General features: G+C 43.9%; 2 protein-coding genes across 6 annotated transcripts in view; both read left to right on the top strand.

Moving 5' to 3' along the window:
- The window catches only part of EPB41L4B (erythrocyte membrane protein band 4.1 like 4B), a 167225-nt gene extending 157782 nt beyond the window's left edge, over positions 1–9443 (top strand). For 2 of the 4 annotated variants that reach the window (XM_021385831.1, XM_021385835.1), the window contains exons 23-25: positions 177–245; positions 2743–2906; positions 4786–9443. In XM_021385831.1, the coding sequence (XP_021241506.1) occupies positions 177–245; positions 2743–2906; positions 4786–4855 (303 nt within the window). In that variant the 3' untranslated portion in view covers positions 4856–9443. The remainder of the gene's footprint in view (positions 1–176; positions 246–2742; positions 2907–4785) is intronic. The other 2 variants (XM_021385833.1, XM_021385832.1) reach the window with 1 other exon arrangement.
- FRRS1L (ferric chelate reductase 1 like) overlaps positions 17866–21485 on the top strand; it is a 33049-nt gene continuing 29429 nt past the window's right edge. The window contains exons 1-2 of one of the 2 annotated variants that reach the window (XM_021388766.1): positions 17866–17911; positions 21086–21147. In XM_021388766.1, the coding sequence (XP_021244441.1) occupies positions 21105–21147 (43 nt within the window). In that variant the 5' untranslated portion in view covers positions 17866–17911; positions 21086–21104. Of the gene's footprint in view, positions 17912–20999; positions 21148–21485 lie in introns of those variants that run through there. The other variant, XM_021388765.1, reaches the window with a different exon arrangement.

Raw genomic sequence — 21485 nt, 5'->3', positions numbered from 1 at the left:
TCATCAAGTTTCTGTATGCATTTCTGGAGGGGTCTTTTCTGGTCTGGTCCAAGCACTGCTGAACCGCTCTGATTTGTTGGATATGTCACTATAGTTACAATGCTTTGCTGCTTTTTTTTTTTCTTTTCCATTTTTATGCTCTGAAAGTAACATCTTTTTCTTTATCTTTTTTAAAGATAAAGACATTCCCTGCTGATACATCTAATCCTTTTTTCGATCCTTTTACAACAGTACCACAGTTTTCTGTAAGTAGAATGTGCAACTAAAAAGCTGTGTATTTAACACAATTCCAAGGAATAATTTAACAGTATTAAAAACATATGCATTAAGCAGTCCTCAAAAAAAGATAAACTCCAAGCAGACTTTAGAGTGCAAATCTGTTAAATATTTCTATTATGCAAATAATGAACGTGCCTGCATTCAGATGTTGATGCTTACTAGACAGAGGACTAAGAGTCAAATGATGAAGCTCGCTGCTAACGCAGTCAGTCCCCAAATGCTGCTCAGCTCAGGGCTGCTGAGGGCTCATGTGAAGCTCAACAGCATCTTCCCAAGGGAGTGGGGATGTCTTAGTCCTCTCTCTAGCTACTGCATGGCCTGCTGCCTGAAACTGCCTGCTGTGCCATCACAAAATGAAGCCGGATTTTCACTGAATTTGCATCTGAATTTTAAGGAGGAATTATAGTTAGCGTGTTGATGGCTACAATGGTATCCTTGTTTAATCTCCCATGTTTACTTAATAACTCAAATCAAATATTGGACTTAATTCTTACTAAACTTTCAGAGATGTTGGGATTTAGAGCTTTTGGTAAGGTAAACTGCATGTGAGTATGAACAGTTATTTGACACCTCAAAAATGAAGTCCAATCCAAGCCCTACTTTAAGGGTAGAACGTTATGTAGTAAGTGTGACAAAATGAATTACACAGACAATTCGGAGAATTTTAAAAGATTTTGGGGGACTTGATATAATGGAATACGGGATGTGGAACTCTGATTATAACCCTTCCCATCCTTTCCAGTATGAGAAGTAGTTCTGGTTTGTAAGAAAAAACACTCCTTGCCTCTAATTGTAAACCACAGTAATTGGCTTCTGTTTTGTCAAATTACATTGACAGAATCAAGCATTTCAGACTTCAGCTGTAACTTTTACTGGTAGCAGCAGTCTATATCCAGCACAGAATCAGAGACATGTAACTCACTGCTGGGCCATGTGCAGTGACTGGTTGCACTAAATCATTTAAAGAAAGAGGCTTTTCTTTCAAAATAAACCCGATCGTGGGACTGGATCTAAATGCTGCTTTTCCCCAGCAAAGCATTTGAAAGGCAGAGTTAGTCCTGCAGGCAGATCTCACTCCAAGTATCCTCCAGTCACAGTCCCTGATGGCTACCAGCATTTCTGACTCCTGTTCCTTGTTTCGTTTTCCTTTTCCTTGCTTCCCCTTCACTTTTTCTTATTTATTCATTTATTTTGCTTGGAACAGAACATTGAAATGTTATTGAGGACATGGCTTCTAATTTTGTGGTGTGTATGCAATGATGTTGAGGAGAAAATGGAGAACTTGGTTTCCTACAATGTTTAAAAAGAAGGTTCATGCCAGGAACCCCTCTGAATTTCAGAAATTTCCAGGGAGAAACGGCTGGCTCAGTGGCTGTACTGTCAGTGGGTAGAAGTCACACAGACTTAAGTTAATGCAATTGTATCTGTTTAGACCAGCTAAATATTTTTTTTCAAACATACATATATATGTAAATGCATACATATATGAAAGATGCATTAGATATATACAGTAAAACCATTATCCCAAGCAAACACACTTTAGGACACAGGACAAATCTTCAGCAAGTGTAATTTGCCATAGCACTGCTGGTTTCAGTAGGGCTAGGAGAACTTACATCAGCTTCACAGGTGGTGCTGTTGCTCACGCTCACCCTCAGAGGCTGGAGTAGCCTGTTAAGCTGAGCTCTAAAAGCTGAGTGAGAGAGGAATCTGAGCAGGCTGTATTAGCCAGTATTTACACATAAGATTGACCAGGGTTGAAGAAGGAGAGTTTCTTTAGTTGGTTTTATGCTTTCCATTTTCGTAATTTCATGGAATTAATGGAATTCCCATTGCTTCAGAGATTCTCTTGGAGCACATCAGATGATTTTAGTTGAAACATGAGCAGGGACAAGCCAAAAATGACAGTAAGCAAATGAACCTAACACAGCCATGCTTTTCTGGGCCCAAATAATTGTTCCACTGGTTGAATTATTTTGTTTTTTTTTTAGCATTGATGCCATGTGGCTTGCAGATTTTGAGAAAAAAAATTAAGAAAGAAAATTTGCTATTCATATAGGTGGATAAATATCATATGCTCCCTTATGATGGTGACTTTTCTTCCTCCCTGCTGCAAAGTGTGACCAGAAGTTGCCATGATAGCAATCCAGCAGGAGCACACCTAAGGGTTCCAAGGTACTGGCAGCCTGCAGTTGCTCCATGACCATCCCAGGTCACACATGCACCTTGGGGCTACCCACTGTGGTTTGGCACAAGAAAGAATCCCTGCCAAAAAGTCGTGAGAGCTGATAGCAGAGTTGGCCGCTCCACGAACACGCAGCTTGCACTCCAAGCTACAGCATCTCCTTCTCTTTATTAGCTGCTGGTATTGAGGGTTTGGCAATGAACAGGATGAAAGTGAGCAGGAGCAGTAGAAGCTAATCTACACTTTTTTCTTCCCATGTCTGTGTGTGTCTTTTGTAGGCAGAGTTCACAGACAGCAAATTGCAGTGCTGTGTGGTGCAGTCATCTCCCAAGCTTTCGCCGGTACCGAAATCGCCTGTACTGAGATCCCTGGCAGAGTCTGTGCCGACTCCGACAGTGCAGACAATATACACGTCACATAAACCGATTTCGCTGGCGGACAGGTACTATGCAGCTCTTTCATGCTCTGTGCATAAGGGAATTGGCTGTATTTCTCTTTTTCTGTCTTAATTACAGTGGGGAAAATTCACCTTCTTTCTAAAGTGCCTTTTTACCCCTGATACCAAATGATTTTCAGTTGCTTCTCGATACCCAGCTCAGAAGAGGTGGGTTTTGTAAGGAAGTAACTAGACCTCACATCTGCTCTGAGGCAAGAAAAACAACAACAAAAAAAAAAACCCACAAGAACTTAATTAACTGCTGCAGCCAGCAGTGTACCATTTATATAGTCAATGGCCTGGAGAGAAAAGGTTGTGCAAATTTTCCTCAGGCAAGTCATTTTCCCTGAACCATGGTTTTCCTTTAATAATTGCTATTCCCATTTGTTTTTTGAAATTAAATGTCCATGGGGGGAAGCTGAAATTAAGAAATATCTGCTCTTCTAAATGAAAAACAGACACTGGTTTTCTTGTTTTCTTTCTTTGTCCTCTTGGTTGTTGTTTTTTTTTCTGTAATGTCAGCCTACAGTGATGTTTCTTGTAGTTTCTCAGAAAAACAAGCCATTCCATCTTTCCACTGCATTCAGTTTCTATTCCTCCATCCTACCAGTTTTGCACTGGCCTCTTATTTCAGAGTTTAATCAAAGCTGAGTTTCCCAAGCTGATGATTTACTGAATAGAAATGTAGGAGTGGGTATACTCAGTACTTCTGGAGCACAAAGGGTCCGAAGCTTATCTTGAATACAAAAATATTTCCTTGGCATCATGATACACTAGATTTTTTACTTTTGGATTTGCAGTCACTTCCCACTTTCATTTGTTAAGTATTTTTGCAGATACTGGTTTAATTCCACCTGCACACTTGGTCAACACTTCTAACTCACCTTAAAATGTGTTGCTCCAGTGGAAGTGTAATTGTGAAGCTATAGCACTAAAGTAAAAGAGGGGAGATTTAGGTTAGACATTAGGAGGAAATTCTTTACTCGGAGGGCAGTGAGGCGCTGGCACAGGCTGCCCAGAGGAGCTGTGGGTGCCCCATCCCTGGCAGCACTCAAGGCCAGGTTGGATGGGACCCTGGGCAGCCTGAGCTGGTGGGGGGCAGCCCTGCCCATGGCAGAGGGGTTGGAACTGGGTGATCTGAAGGTACCTTCTAACTTAAGACATTCTGTGATTGTATGACTATGATTCTTGATTCTATGAAGTCAGCTTCCATAGGATGTCCCCAGATCAAATGAGTGGTTCCACTCTTGCTTGTCCATAATGGACAAAAATTCTCAAAATGTCTTCATAATGCTTTCCAAGCATTAGCTACTCAACTGCCAGAACAACAGAGTAAACTGTTGCTTTTCTTCCCAATTTTTGATATTTATTAGAAATGGGACCAGCAGCTCAGCGCAGTCCCAGTGTGAGGTCTGGTGTGTGAGCAAGGACATCCAGGCTCTGCTTCCCCTACCCTGATGTGTGCTCATGAAGTGGGCTGCAGTAAATTCAGCGTAGGTGGTTGGCCGTCCAACTCACACTGTGCTGAGGAGCAGAGGGCTGTAACACTGTTTTTTTGAGTGCTGGCATTTACTGTAGCTGTTTTATTTTTAGAGTCCTCATCCAGCTCCCTTTGAAATGGGTAGCCTGTAGCAAGAGGGAGGTTAAAACATAAACAGTTTAGCCATATGGGTTTTTCTGTGTCCTTTTCCTTGCTTCTGTTTGCTCTTCAGAAATATCAAGTGGTACTTGCTTTTGAATCAGCCATCAGTTATCAGCTTTTTCACTGAATCGAGTCTGACCTTTTCCCCCTCTTTTGGTATTTCAAAAATGTTAATTATTTTAAATTGAAATCTGAGACTTATTGTGGTTCCCATAATTGGCTGTTTGTGCATTAATTACACAGCGCTGAGACTCTGAGGCGTGAACTTGAGAGAGAGAAAATGATGAAAAGACTCTTGATGACAGAATTATGAAATTCTCACTTCCGTCTGATGGAGAATGGATTGGGGCCTTTCATGTGCCTTCTGTCTGTTTACATTCCTCTGCTTCTGTGTACTCAACATAATGCATCGGGAAAACGTGTGATATTCCTGACTCGCCTGGATTCACTACGGTTGGTTAAAATTTAGTCTCGGCTAGACTTTAACTTGAAGGAGTTCCTTTATTCGTTTGCTGCTGGGAAATAAACCTTCAATCCTTTATCTCTCCTGAGATTTTATACTATTAACACAGTTAATTTCAGGTTTGGTTTTGGTAAATCTAGGGCAAAAAGGATCAGCAAGGAGCAAACTGATCTCTATTGGGAAACACTGTTCTGTACATATGTTAATAAGTGCACAGAAATTAATGTTATGCAGAATATTTTGATAGTAACATAGAAAATATGTCATTTTGTACAACTGAAAATTGCAATGAGCTACCGCTATTTGTTAAAGAACCGTTTTTAAAGCAGAAGAATGATTATTACTTCCTAACCCCAGGACTGTTAGTCTCCACAGAAAAACAAATGGCTGTCTTACTAAATTCCTAACCTTAACCTTTACTCAGAGATACAAATAGCTGCAGGGGGAGGACACCCCTCCACACAGGTATACGCACCCAACACTCCCCATAGTCTGCCTTCTTGACCTCAACCCGAAACTAAATCTTATTTTATTTCCATTAACGATTTAAAAAAAAAAAACAAAACAGTTGTTTAAAGTGATTTGCTACTGACTCTCTAGCTTGATACTGACTTTTTGTAACTCGGTGGGAAGTTCCAGCTTCCCCAGGTTGCTGGGAACTCGGGCATGCCTGCACGCAGATGGCTCCGGCCACAGAGCCTGGGCAGCACGGGTACAGCTGGCACAGCCAGGGCACTTCCCCTCCCAGATCCACCTCCTTCTGCATTAATTTATCGATCATGTTAAAAATAATACAAATTGTTTGTGGCACAGGGTTGGGTGGGCGTTCCTGTCATCAGGACTGCAGCCTCGAGGAGCGTGTTGCGGTATACAGGTGACACGACCAACAGTTTCCTAAATTTTAAAGAACAGTTCTCCATTTCCCCCTGTCCAGCAGTGCAGGGTTGCCTACAAAGCTACCAACAACTGACTGTCAGCTACAAAATACTATTCCAACAGGAAAGCTTTTGTGCGTTTTGTATGGCTGAAGATGTATATTTTTCTGTTACTCTGTACACTGTGTTCTCTGGTTTGTACTAAGATAAAAGATTGTCCTTAATTTGATACTGATTACGATGGCTTTATCTCAGCTTAACCCGTTTGTTTGTGTGGAGGCTGGGAAGTGATTGCTGTGAGACTGAGTTTCCTTCAGTTAGCTTGTGCTGCTCTTTTGCTTTCTCATCTTTGAGAGGAGAAATCCTGAGAGCGTTACAGGACTGTGGATTGCAATGTTAGAGGTATAAAATGACTTGACTATCTGAGATTTACTGGGACAAGAAACTAGCACGAGGCTTCCCAGTTAAAATCCAGCACCCCAAACCTTTCCGGTTACCATGAAATGGGGCCAAATAAACAGTGCAACTGTGAGGTAGAAACCCGCAATGCAAAATGCAATGATGTAGCTCAACACGAGGAATAGGCACAAGGAGTCACAGAAACACACCTGGACTGCAGATTTCAGAGCACTCCGATGACATTGCTGGGTAATCAGACACAACCTGTAGGCTGTCCGTCTTCTGGTTATGGTGCCAAGGCGTTCCTGTTCCTTATGTGTTCATGTAGCTCTCCATCAGTCTGAGGTTATTAGGAACATGAAATCACGGAGAAAAGATCAGAAAGGAAGGGAAAATGCAACACACATCAAAGACTGCATCTTCTGTTTCCCGTTACTGCTTGCTTACCAATTCCCAAAAGGTCCCGATGGAGGGAGGAGCAGCAGCACCTTTGTCCGCACCCAAGTAGAACTGAGCATTGGAAAGAATAAATAAGAGAAAACTCTAATTAGAGATGCTGTCAGGAAAGTAAAGTAGGTTTGCAAATGGAACAGCACTTGACCCTAGCTGGATCTGGTCTGCTGCAGCACCCATTTGTGTGTGAACCGGTGACTGTTTCACAAAGTCACTACTGAGGGAAAACAAAGAAAATCAAATCTGAGTGCATGCTTTGGTTGTACTGATTGCCTTGGAATGGACATTGAGAACCCTGCAACGTGCCTTCAGGTCTGGGGGCAAACATCCAGTTCTCTGCATTAGGGCAGTCTGGTCACATATGCAAAAGCCTTTAGCAAAATGGAATGCCTGACTCAGACCAGCCCTTCTGATTTTCTTGCTCATCAACAAGCTTTTAGTTTATTCTTTTAAGTGCAGCCTTTTACTCCCATTGTCTAAAAATTCTTACACTAAACTATTCAGAAATGGAAAACAAGAAATGTGAACCAAGGTGACTTTGCGGTGGCCATGTTCCCACAGCTGGGGCTGCTCTAGCATAGCTGAGCTCCTTGGTCCCCCCAGACAGAGAGGGAAAGGTTCGTGTGGTCACTCAGTTCCAGTGGGGCATTTCCCACCAAAAAAAAACCCACGTACGTTGCCTTGTCTTGTTTTAGTGTCTTATCTACTGGCTGCCACTGTTTCCTATTCTGCAGTCTAATGGAGCTTTGTTCAACACATTAGACTGATACTGAACTAAACTTTTAGCTGCAGAATGTCATCATGTTGTTCTTTCTTACTACGTATTTTCTTCAGCCATGCCTGAGCATTTCAGTTTCCACATCCTTTGAATATCAAACACTCCTGCCTCGCCTCCGGTTGGGAATTATAACTTTAGGACACCTGTGATCCAAACTACAGCAAACAAGACAACGTCAACATGAACATTTGCTGGAGGCATATAGTCTAGGTTTGCCCCTAGGCTTTAACTTTACAGGTGTGAAAGGATACTCTGCCTGAAGGAATGTCTATATAATAGCGCAGAAGTATCCGAGCTAGCTTTAATGAGCTTGCATATGTAGTTGTGGCAGCATGAAGCCCAGCACAGGCTATCATTATCATGTACATTGACACATGTAAAGATAACACATTTAAACAGCAGCCTTCTGAAGCATGGTCTCCAGAGCTAGTGACAAAACGGGGTGGCTGGAAGGAGCCTGTCCTCCAGTCCTCCAGGGACAGGGTTCATCTCACCTAATGCTATATGCCCAGCTCTCACCTGCAGAGAGATCCAAGGGACTGCCTTCCGGAGGTGCCTCTGACTTCAATGTCTACCTTTATATTGCTTACAATTAAGTGAGATGAATCCTACCCTCTGTCCCTCTGGCTAGGCCTACATTGCAAGCCCTTGCCAACAAGCCTACACCATCCAGGGGTCCTTCGAGGTTCGATTTGTGACCAATGTAGCTTCTCAAGCAAAGCCTCGTGCATTAGATGTAAATATGCCACCAAACCCCCTGTTGTCAGAAGAGCTTTCATCCCTCATGGGGAGAGCAAAGAGCTGGGACGGCCACCAGTGGCTGGAGCTGAGGAGCATCAGCTGGTGTTGTAAAACCAGGACAGCTGGGGATGCCTCCTGTATGGCCACAGTGGCAAAGCCTCCGGGGCTCGTGGCTTTCAGCAGAGCCCAACAGGGTGCCACGACCTGGCGGGCAGAGCTCGGCTTTCAGGTGTGAAGTTGCCAAGAGGCAGAGCGCAAGGTTGTCGTGCTTCAGTTGTTCGAGCAAAATTTAGTGGCCATTTCAACAGCTATGCAAGGAGTTAAATATTTTCTCATATTGCAATCTCTTATGGAAGCCAACCAATCGTGGCTCGTTTTTGTGTGGTTCAGGTGTTTCCACTGTTTTGTTTTAAAGAGGATAACCAGGTTTTCTAGGTAATACTGTTTGAGATCCCCAATCTCACTCGGATCCCACACTGTGTGCAGATTTCTCACATTCAAATGTACTCAGCCCCTGGAAGTGCAATGTTTGAAAATTAACTCCTGGGAAGTTTCAGCTCGTGGCTTCACATCTCTCTTGCAACAGGACCCTACGTGCTCATGACACAGAGCTGGCAATGCAGGGAAATGTTTCATTGGAGGCAGCACCATGTTTTGTTTGAGCTGTTTATGAATATCCTTTGTTTTTCTTTTCTTTTTTTCTGTTTATTCTTCTGAATACATTTCTGGTTCATTGGCTACAAAAACCTACTCGTAATTATGCAACCGAATATTGTTTCCTTCTTTTTTTTTCTTTTTTTTTCTTTATTATTATTATTATTTTAATTTTTATGTCCTGATGTTTAAGGAGTTTGCAATAAATATACTGGTGCTGATCTGTAATTGCATGTAAGATCAGCCTCACAACTGTGTTTTGTAAAGTTAAGTGCCGTAAAAGAACCCACGGGGAGGAGGAGGAAGAGAGGGAGTGAGGGGAGGAGAAGGCTTCTCTGGCAGCTGCAGCCTGGGCTGGTGGGCAGCAGCTTTAAGGAAAGATTGCTCACCCCATTATGTTCCATCTGGGTAGCAGCATGTATCACCAGACAGTATGTGATGGCATTTTGTTGAAAATACGCCTGGAGAGAAACTTTTACGGCTCAGCTGTTTACCTGTTCCTGTATTCATGCCTGCAATAAATGAGATGAAAAATAAATCACAGAGTCTGAGCAATTTGTAGTCAGATCAGTGACTTAGGAGGCATGTGACCTCCTAAACATGTGTATAAGCTTCCATTAACGCATACATATGGGAAACATATTGAGTTGTATGTGCTGGTCGTCTGTGGGCCCTCAGTAGGGCACACTTTGCTGAACACCACAGCAATGGAACTTTGGTGAGAACAAGGCAGAGCAACATGAACCATGGCATGCTGCTGGTGTCTGAGCTGGGGCCCAAATGTGGCAAAAGGAATTGCTGGGGTGCAGGGCTGGGGAGAAGGCATCTGCTTCACTCAGGGCGGAGAGACCGCAACTTTTCTGAGCTGCTCTGTGATGGAAAATGCAGTAAGTACATAAATATGTTAAAAAGTATTCTAATATAAAATATAATTGTAAGTAGCTTTTGTTTAAACACAATTAAAACATTTCACTTAGGTTTTGCCCTTGGTTTTGCCAGCCTTTCAATGTCTAATGAGAAGCTGCTTCAGAATGAAACATTTCCACTTTCTTTTGTTCAAAGATCCCTAAATTGGGACATTTTGACTTTCACTTTCCCAATTAATTTATGAAATGAAATCCCAGTAACATTCACCCCATTTTCTGAGGCTGCCAAAACTCTGTACTGGGAAGGAATACAATCCCATCACAATTTCTCCAGCTGGGTATTCATCTATTTTTAATCTCTATACAGGGAAATGCAATGGATCAATGTTCTTCCATCAGCACTCAATTTATACCAAGAAAATTGATTATCCAGCCAGCAAACCTAGTTAATTAATTCCCTTTAATATCTGTCTTTGCTACAGAAATAGTATTCTGGGGTGCTGGGGACGAGCAGCTGTGCACTGAAAGTTCGCCAAACACACCTGTGTAACTTGGCTGGGACTGCGAAGCACGAGGTCTTTAGAGATATAAATCTGAAACATTTCTTGTTTTATTATCAAGTGACTGATCTGTGGGAGTGGACGTGAGGTCATTAAGATCAAGTCTCTTTCTCAGGGGGCATGCTTTCTAGAGCCGAAAAGAGACGTTGCACAGGCACTACTAACTTAGGGGGAAGATGAGGCCATAGCTGGCAGCCCAGCCATGCTGCACAAAGCCTGCTGTGGGTCAGGAAGATGCTGGTGCAGATGCAGGTTGGTGAAGCAAGCCCTAGCCCTGGTGAGAGCCGACGGCCATGCTCTTGCCAATCTCAGTGAAGCCTTTGGGTGGCTGGCACAGGGATCCCCATGCCTAAGTTCAATTTGCCCTAAAGAAGAACCCTAGAGCAACCCCCAGCCCCAGGGCTGGCTGTCACCATACCTGATGGAGGAGCCCATAGAATCATAGGGTATCCCGAGTTGGAAAGAGCCCATAAGGATCATCAAATCGAGTCCAACCCCTGGCTCCGTACAGCACCACCCAAAAATCAGACCATATGGCTGAGAGCGTTGTCCAGGCACCTCTTGAGCTCCAGCAGGGCTGATTCCACGATCACTGCCCTGTGGAACCTGTTCCAGTGCCCAACCACTCTCTTATGAAGAACCATTTCCTGAAATCCAACCTGAGATGCCAGTGGATGAGGGAATTAATAAAAGATCAGTCATTGTCCTCCTCCAGCCACCCAGAGCAGATTCATAGGAGCATCCCAGCCCCTGGTGGGAGGCAAGGAGAGCAGCCTTGCCCTTTTTGTGAGAAGCCAGGCATGAGATCAGCAGAGTTGTGGCATCAGACACCTTTGGCAGCCCCGCCATCGCAGCTCTTTCCTATGCGCTGTCAGCAGCACATACAGCATATGGGGTGGCTTTGCTCCAGGCTCTAGGGCCTGTGATGGTCAGGGGAGAGGAGGGGAAAGCAACAGGGAGCAGCAAGCCGCCAACACCGTCTGTTACTGGTGCCCTGACAGCCAAGCACCACCTAAAGAAACATTTGCCTTTTTAGTTTATTATAAAACAACACATATAAAACTGCATTGTTATAAATGCAATTGATACTACTTATGTATAGTTACATATTTCTAGTGTATGTGAAATACAGTGCCATTGACCATACATCAGAGTATCTGGCACAGCATTTCACAGTAGGGACACGTACAAGCCACATGGATTTTAATGCTCCATGCACTGATTGCCCTGCTCTGCAATGGAGAGCTGCTCACTCTCCCACACTGCTCTTCCTCTGCCTTCCGTCAGCAAAATATTTTGGACATGCAAGGAGAACAGCATAAATTCTTTGGTTTAAAGACATTTACTCACTGATGCTTAGCATCACAGAGCCTAATGATTTGAAGAACTCAAGAATCCTTTTAAAAAAACAAATAGTTTGCCTTGCTGTTTTCCAGAACAACAATAACAAATAAAAGTTTTCTGTGCTAAATGCTGCCTGCTCCGACCAGGCTGAGTGGGTCCTGCCATAAGTGCCAGGATTGCCAACGGCACAGGTGGCTTAGCAGGGAGGGAGAAGGGTTTTCTTTTTGGGGGGACTGTGGGGACCCTCAGCACCTCCACCTAACCTGCAGCAGTGCTGCTTCCAGGCTGCCTCGGACACTCTGATGGCAAGACCACCACCACCACAAAGGGACTTCTGGTGACTTTACCTTGAGGGGACTTCACGCTATTGTGTCAGACTTTGAACCACAGGAAATGTGGGATGAGGTGAAAGACATTGAGGCCCTGGAGCATGTCCAGAGAAAGGAAATGAAGGTGTGAAAGGTCCAAAGCACAAGTCATCCACAGAGGGACTGAGGGAGCTGGGATTGTTTAGTCTGGAGAGAAGGAGGCTCGGCAGACCTTAATGCTCTCTACAATGACCTGAAAGGAGACTGTAGCAAGGTGGGGGGGGGGGGGGTTCAGCTTCTTCTCCCAGGTGATGGTGATAGGACAAGAGGGAATGGCCTCAAGCTCCAGGGGGTTGGGTGTTAGGAGCAATTTATTCTCGAAAGAATAGTGAGGTATCAGAACAGGCTGCTCAGGGAGGTGGTGGAGTCACTGTCCCTGGAGGTGTTCAAGAAATGTGTCAGTGTGGCACTGAGAGACATGGTTTAGTGGGCATGATGGGGATGGGTTGGTGGTTGGACTGGATGATCTTAGTGGTCTTTTCCAACAGCAATTATTCTATGATTCAATGTCTCATCTCTCCATAAAGCCAAACTGCCAACTCATTAATCTCCATCAGGTGCACCAAAGTAAGTGCTCTCCTCCCAAACCAACACAGCTGGAATTAATCTTGCAACATATAGTGTGCAATAAATCACAAGGGCAGCACAAGCTGGGTGCTTTTCTTCTTCTTTTACTTTTTTAATAGGAGCACAACCCTTCACCTGCCAAACCTGTACTACTGTTGTGGCAACAAAACCAATAACAAAGATCTAGGTCTGCCCACCTGGTCTCACAGGAGAAATACCATTAAATCTCAGTGAAACTTTATTAACTGCTTTTTTCCTTTGTGCGTACGTGCGTGCTGGGAAAAACAAACAGACACACCAACAAAAAACACAAAAATCAGGCCTGTAGAGCAGCAGCTAGCAAACATAATTTCTAAATACCTTTCTGGAAGGAGGGAAGCCATCTTCTGGCAGACAGAGTGATGTTTCTCAGCAATGCACTCTCATCCACTTGTGACATATCCAGCTCCCATCCTCCCCCCCCCCCCCACCAACCCAACTTTGGCTTCTCAGTATGGGGAACACTGCTGCTGCTCACACTGGTGATGTGAAACATGCTGTACAAGCTGCCCCATGCCTGCCCAGCTCAACTTACTCAGTGTAAAGGTGTGGGTGAGCTGCTGCCCTCACTGCACTGGATGGGTCCCACCTTAAAACAGTGTGAGGTCAGCAATGAATTCAGTAAAAAAGAGTGTGTCTTGATAGATCTCAGCAGCCTTGTCTCCCAGCTATATGCATTACAAATGAATGCAGCAGCAAAAACTCTAGGCTCCTCTTTCTATGGACATATTAATCCTGATAGAAACCTTCCTGCAACACTGAAATGGTTTGGGCAATCTCCACATGCCTGAGAGGAGCCTTAGGACGTGCGGGACTTCTCTCCTTGGGTCATCCCAGGGCAGTTCCTGTCTCCCCTGGCAGCCCCTGGCCATCCCGTTCTGGCACTGCAACCTTCATGGGGAGAGCTGGCACAGCTCCTTTGGCATGCCTTGTCCTAAAGTCCAATTAGTGTTGTTTATGCTGAGATAGTAACCGAAAGGATAAAAAAAGTGATGCTTCAGTTGGTCAACAAGCACGAGGAGATAAATGTAATTAAAATGAATGCAATATATTGTGAGATGCTACTATTTAATTAAAAGTATATGAATTATGCATGTATCTCTTTACAGCCTGTAGATGTGGGCTCAAGCAGCTGCTGATACACTCACACTAGCACCCATGAAACACATGGCTGCTTAATGTCCCACTCACATCCTGTACAATTCCTTAGGGGTAAACAAGGGCATACATGGGGTGTGTCTGGACTTATCATTGCTTTTCCATGCTCTCAGGCAGCCAACAATGGCCATGAACTTCATCCCGCCCTGGGAAGATGGAGAACACCTTTTGGGCAACTCATACAAAACCCCAAACTCATGCCCTTTAATGGTGCGGAATGGCCCAAAGGGAAGCAGTGGGGAAGGGACCAGGTCACTGACCCCTCCAGGAGGACAGAAGAAAACCCACAGGGCTGGGATATGAGGAAGAGTCTCAAAGGAGGAAAGACCTCAGCACCCACAGCTCCTCAGAGCTGGCACTGCCCCACGTTTCTGTGGGACGCCTGAGGGCCTAGCTAAGCTGCCAGCAATCTGACCGCAGGCCTTTTCATTAGTATGGAAGAGCATCCTCCTATAAACAATTTGCTGTCCTTAGAAGTATACAGGAAATCTTCCCCATCAAGGCAGACAGATGCTCTTTGCAGAGCTGCCATGCCCATCGCAGCAGATTGCATGCAGGGCTGTGCCATCTATCTTCTTCTAAAGGCTGCTCATCTACCAAATGCAGTGAACAAGCTGCCGGGAGAGGAAACAGATCGCATTATTGTTTGCAGAAAATGCAAACTGTCCATTACGAAATTAAAACAGGAAATGAAGCTTCTGGGGGGGGAAGGGAGATTCCTCCCCCTAATCACTTAACAGAGGTCTATACATAGAGTTAGAGCTTGCAGTAAATCACGTCTTGTTATTGGCCAGATGTGCAAACTTATGAAACATTAATCCAAATGCTCCTCTCTGTCTAATTTACTGTTGATATGTTCCTCATTTCTATGCCTTACGGAAAAAAGAATGGACAAGATCTTCCTCTTTTCTTAGTATGCTTTCACAAATTCTGCCTGTTTCTTCCAGGTAAGCTTTGGCCTGTGTTCAGCAAGGCACTTAACGCTGCGCCGTGTGACTGTCTCTCAGGCCTTGCCCAAAATAGATGGGGAAATTCAAACAGCGCCCGACTGCGTGCAGTGCCAGGACTTCACATAATGGGATTTCTGACCAGGCGTATTTGATCAGCCAGGCTCTACTGTTTTCCTGCATGCTTTCTTGCTGATGAAAAGAATAATACATAGCAAAGCCTTGAAACTGTGGCCTGCTCCAAGAAAGATGGGTAGTTTATTTTCCTCCTTGCACATGGCATGGCTAGGTTGGGATAAACATATTGCGTTGAGCTTGCGTGACTCAGGAGATGCATGAGTCTCACCACCCGCAGAAGGCTAGAGGCAAAATAAAGTTCATATAAAAACAGAAATAAAGTCCATATAATGGCATTTCATCTAAAACATTTACATGGAAATGGGATCACTTTAGAAGGACTAGTGATGAACGTACAGATATCAGTTGGATATTGAACCAAACGAAATGTGACCTCTCCCAAAAAAAGAAGTCCTGTTGGCATTCCTTCTGTAGAAAGACAATGAACAAATGCTGCATCTGCCTCAGCACAGCCCAGTTAGAGCTTTCTGGTCCAATCTGGAGCAACTGGGCTGTCAAAAATAATTAATATGAAGCAGCCAGCATTGGTACAAAACATGACCTCTAAACAGTTAATCTTGAAAAGTTCTGATTTACCAATGTTGCGAAGAGAGGTCTAGAAATTGTGAAAGTGTGAACTCTGCTGTTGGTTGATAGAATTTCTACTGGGTAAATATCAGTGGGATATAAAAAAAAACAAAACAACAGAGCGGTTTAACTCTTGTTTTCTGGAGTTCTGCCGCAGAGAGCCCAGACATAGCACCAGCAAGGAAAGGATAAGCAGGTTGCATTGATGTTGAGGTACTTGGGATGCTTCTGAAGGCACAGGCTTTCAGTTATCATCAGGTAACAGGCTGAAATCCACAGTTGAGGCAATCCTACTAAACAAGCTTTCCTAGCCTTTGGGCTCTTGAGGGGCAGGGAGACGGCTCTTAAGGAGAGACTCTAAGCTTCTTTCCTTTGAGCTCAGGGTACACCCACCCTGTAGCTGTCAGGCTTCTTCGTGAGCTAAAGAGAGGAGTAAAACATTGCTTCTGCTCTGAAGGAACCCTGTCACTCAAAGCTGAGAGAGCTCTTGCTTATCATGATAAAGAAAATTCAAGGCTTGGCACTAACCAGCGAGGGCACACTGCAGTGTAATCAGTGTGGTGCAAAAAGGTTTAAAGAGGAAAACCAGTAGGAGTCCTAAAACCCTAGGAGCTAGAAGGGCAGAATTTGGATAACTCCTCCCACATGAATGAGCACTCATGTATACACCTGGAAGAAACCTAAACAATACCTCAAAGGAATAAATAGCTCCATGTATTTGCTTTGGTGGCTTTCCAAGCTTGCTGGAAAATGCTTTATTCATAGTCATACCCGTATTCTTTAATCTATTGACATCCTTTTCTTTCTGCCCAAAGGGTTGATCTTAGACCATGTTGTTTTGAAATCACAGAGGTGGTTCACTGGAATTGTTACACTTCACTGAGGTTTTATGCACAATGGCTGTGTCTCAAGCAGGATAAACAAGCAAATAGCAAGCTCTGCTGAAGGCAGAGCTATCTGATCCACATGCAAAGCAGTAAGGTGAGGCTGATCACCAGTCCTTCTGAGGGGGTATATTGTTTGCTGTTTTTCAGAGCTACCATGGTCTGCAAGTACAAAGACAAAGGCAGAAATGCACCAGGCAGAAAAGGCAGCCAGGGGACCTCAGGCACAAACAATGACAACTTCTACCTTGAGGTCAGGCTCAGGGGAAGAGTCTGGGGGAGTTGTGGGGGTCAGGGAGGGATGGAAAAGTACTGAAGATAAACTGTCATCCCATTTGACTTATGCTGTGACCATGGAAACTAAATTTTGCATATTGCTTCCAGTGGAAGAGAGAGAAAAACACTGAGATTGTCTTCTATTCCTTAGCTTAGGAAAACACACACAAGACCATAACCTATAATGTACCATGCTCCAGTGTGGGTTGGACTTCAAACCTTTCGAAGGATAGATAAGACATGAAAATCATCCACATGAATAAAAGTGCACTTCCTTCCTATATTGTCATGCTAGTAAATACCACTGATGCTTATCTGCATCTTTGGCACCTAAATATATATATTTTTAAATAAAATAGCTCACACAGAAGTAGAAACATCTATGGCTTCTTTTGCTACCACTCCACAGTTTTGCAGCTAGTAAGAATCTGGAATCTTTAAAAATAATAATAAATCATAAGCCACAATTTGTCACTCGACATAAGTCAAGCTGTGGTTAAAGCAAAAAGGAGTGCAGCAGGCTGAAAGAAGCAGTGCACGTGTGTACACAAGAGCTGCTGAAATAAATTACTAGAATACTTCTAAATGCACACTGAGATGCATGCAGCAGCCTAGGCTGGGTGGCATTGGCAGCTCTCTCAATGAACCAGAGGCGTAAGAGCTGGAAGTGGTCCCGTTGCAGAGGATGGTACCATGTGTGGTTTACTCTGATCTTAGACAGTGATGCCATTGGAAAGTCAGCTTCTCTGCCCTTCCCTGGCACAGCGCTCCTGCTGCATGCTTTGCACTGCTACTACGTTTGTGTCTTTGTACAATCAAATGTGTCAGGGCATTGATCTTCCGGAAAATGAATGCAGTAACAAAACAACTACCTTGTTCATCCACCTTGCAACACCTGAAAATGCAAGTGTTGGCTAAAAGAAGGTGGTGAGAATGCATGAGTGATAAGCAAAAATAGACTGTCGCTCATGAAAATTAGATTGGCTTCAATAAAATAAGAAACCATCCTCCACAGTGCATGGAGAAGGTTCATCTGCTCCTAGGGGTAATGTCTCTCAGAAAGACTTGTGGTACTGTTGAAAACTGGAAATGGAAGTCACTGCTTGAACTAGTGATTAAGAACCTGGGGGGAAGGCAGGGGCAGCCCAGGGGAGCTCAGGTGCATGCAGTGCACCTGAGTGACTGGAAGGGGTGAAGTTGGGATCCACCCCTTCCCAGACCTCATTTAAGGGTTGGCAGTGGAGGTAAGGGCTTCTCTTTAGAGTTTCCTGGGTACCTGAGGTATTTTGAAGGTAAGCAGACTCTTTCCTTTATTTCTGTGCATACTGTTGTTGTGTTTGAGTGGATTATTGTTTGCTGTGGTCTGGGATCATACTGCTCTGCTGCTATTGTTGTACTTTGCATTGCATTATAAGTGTTTTAGCGAAACTTAAGGGAAGCACTAGAAAACTCACCATTCTAACATTTCATGACTTTACTACGATATAGCCCTAAAGGTATTTGTTGGAAAGGATCTCCAGAGCTTATCAACCTGAGTTGATTAAAGTATCAATATCATCAAGTGGGTCAGTAGTTTCTGATCTCTTCTCATTATTCTGTGGTTTTCTCCCATCCCCCTTATCAAATAGCAGAGCATTCAGGGATGCTCTTGAGAGGACGCTCATCTTTGAGCTAACGTGCTCACTGTCAGATGAAAGAAAGGAAAAATGTCAGTATCCCGTACAAGGGAGGGGTCCACTATTCAGATTGTTGCTCTTTCTCTGAGGTTTACTATATTGCTGTGAACCATTACACAAATCAGTGGAAATACCAGGACCAATAACAGAGTCAGTGAGAAGGCAATGCTTTGCTGTAGGTTGGTCTGAGTTTTGTTGCCCTGGGAAGACTGCACTGATAGTGGTGATGGGCTTTTGTTCTTAAAATTCATTGCACTTGTAAACTGGCAATTTGAGGAAAGGTATTTCCTAATGTTACTCAGGCTGCTTCTTTTGCGCTGCTTTGCCTGCCCCACCAGATAATGGGTTGGGGGAATGGTTGGGGTTGGGGTTATGACTGTCAGCCAAATCTCATTGCTGCACTGCTCACAGCACCTCTCTTACAACCTCCTTTAATGAAGAAATGAAAATAAGTAAAGCTCCTCACTTGCCAAAAACCTATTCATTGTGTTTGCTTCAGCTGGTCAGATAAGTCCAGGGTGTAGTGCAGCTTGTCCTAGCCAACAGAAAGAGTAACCTGTCTTTCTATGTTGGGAAGACTGCTGTATGTTGTTGCGTGGTCTAAAGCCAGGCAAGATCAAAAATACTAGCAATGGTAAGCTGAATGGCACCAGTACGAGCCTGAAGGGCACAGGTCACATAGGTGACCAAGAACATGTATCTAGAATGCACAGACAGCATTCTGGTACCAAGCAACTTATTTCTTTCTTGTTTTTTTAGTACTCTTGGAAAGGATTGTAACAAAACAAAAATGAGATTGGGAGAGGTGGAAGGAAAGTAATTCAGAAGTAAAAATCTTTTGTTAGGACATCCAGACACAGCTGAGCTACCCAAACCTTCTGCGCCCAAAGGATTTAATCCTGTTATACTCAGTATTTGCTGAGCAGATCACATGTAGCATTTCATTTTGCTCTGATAAAGGAAATAAGGATTTTAGGACCTTCTTATTTCATTATTGAAACAAACATTACAAGTAGCTCTGGGTTTCTGGTGCTGGCTGTATAGAGACCATTAGAACTGTGACAAATGGGGCAAGGGAGCTGGTGTAGAGGCTGATAACAGAGGGAGTGACTCATGGTAATTGTATGCAAAGATGCCATATCACAGCAACAAAATCAGATGAGTAATCTGGTAGCTAGCCTTGAGGCAGCTGTCTGGCTGATCTCAGAGATCTAACTGCAGCAAAATGTCAATGTTTTTATACCTCTGACATTTCTTTAGCTTCAAGAGGCAATAGTGAATCTTTCTTGGCTACTTAATAACAGATGACTATATTAGGAAAAGCAGGTAATGCTTCTTATCTGAAGAGACAATACTGTAAATCTTTATTTTTTCATTGAATTTAAGAGTAAGCAGCATCAAATAGAAACCTGGTTAATTAAGGATTGTTCGATGGCTCTAGTTAAATTGATATAGCTTCAAGTAAGGGTGAAATAGATGTAATGCCTAGGACTCATCCAAGCAGCTCAGGCAGATCCTGCCTTTTCTGCATCTCCAGAAAGGTGGTGTTCAAGGAAAGGTTGTCTGTAATGCACAAAGCAGAACGAGACAGCACTCGGGGCTTAGTAAGCTTATGACATCTCACAGGAGCATGTGGGCCAGGTGACTGCTGCCATAAGCTGGCACAGCCCTGCTCTGCTCATGGCCTGTGCCATCCCTTGTAGGAAACAAGGCAAGTGGAGGCTGGTGAAAATAAGTGTGTCATCTTATTTCTGAAGGGCAAAATAAGGAGACTGAGCTGCTTTGAAATTACTTTGAGTTTATAGATAATTATGATGATGCAGGTGCTCCTTCCTTTCAAAATGGCAGATGCTTCTCTCCACCTGCATGTATCCATAGGACAATATGCATAACTTTTTAGAGAGCTCTAGGGAGCAGCCCAACTCTTGGAAGAGCTCTGCTGGGCAGCAGCCTCAGTAGGCAGCGCAGGTCAACACTACAGATTCTCCTGCCCAGATAGGACAGCTATCCTTTAATCAGCAGAAATCTAGTGCAACTACCAAAAGACAGCAATATTTGCTGCTTGAAGCAAAGCATTGTGGGACTGAGTGGAGTACGGAAGAACCAGGCTGGGCAGACTGGTGGTTTTGTGTGACCATTCCTCTTCATCAAGAGGTGCCTGGTTATTCAACTGCTCTGCTGCTGCTCGGTTTAGGTAATGGGGTATTTGATTACATTGGCAATTATGAGAGGATCAGATGACTGTTAACACTGTGCTGCTCAAGATATAATGGGGAACATAGGACATCTCCAAATCCATATTTAAGCTTCTGCAATCTGACAAGGCACTTTGCTGAAGGTGACCAACTGAGTCCCAGGGCCAAAGCCATGTTGCTGAGTCAGCATGTGGCTGTACTAAACTGAAATGTAGCACTGTTGTGATGTATCTGAGGTATTACCACATATGCCTGCTTCTGTCAGTTTAGTCAGCATCAGCTGGGAAAGGATGATTGAATCAGAGGAGAAATTTACCAACATTTCTGAGAAGCGCAAAGAGCTTGATGAGCAAATGACCCCACAACCCCTTCAGCTCTAGTAAGACCAACAGCATCTATCCTCAGCAATGCCATGGCTGTCCCACAGAACTGCTTCACTGTTTGAGAGAGTGTGCTTCACGCTGGCAAAACTGTCAGATGGTGATATTTTCCCTGCCTGGGGTTAGGTTTCTTAGTTGGCAGACAGCACCATGTGGGAGGATCAGGCAGGCTTCACGCCTGTCTCATATGCTGCTCTTCCTCTGTAACCACACAGGTCTGCAAGTCTCGCTGAAATGAACAGCAATCCTCATCCTGCTGGGAACTATTTATTTCCAGGTAGATGTCATGCTTATTTGTGAAATTTTCCTGGTGCTGCCAATCTTCAAGGGCTTCTCTGGTCCTATTCATTTTCCTCTTGCTCTCTATGTATGTATATATTGCCCTTGCAACACAAGTCCATCCAGACTGCAGGCACCTCTTCATTATTTCTTTTTGCTGGGGACACCTCTTTGGAGTGCATTGTTTTCTTCAGCTTCTTCTGAGACCCCAGGAAATTTCTGAGAAGTATTTTCCTGTCTCCCAATTGCTCATGGTCAGAAATTCAAATATTTGGGAAACCAAAAAAAGTAGGCTTTCTACAAAGGCAGGAATACAAGTGGTAGAAATAAGAGTGT

Source organism: Numida meleagris, chromosome 2, assembly GCF_002078875.1.
Source record: "Numida meleagris isolate 19003 breed g44 Domestic line chromosome 2, NumMel1.0, whole genome shotgun sequence".
NCBI lineage: Eukaryota > Metazoa > Chordata > Aves > Galliformes > Numididae > Numida > Numida meleagris.
This window is presented reverse-complemented; position numbering and strand designations above follow the sequence as displayed.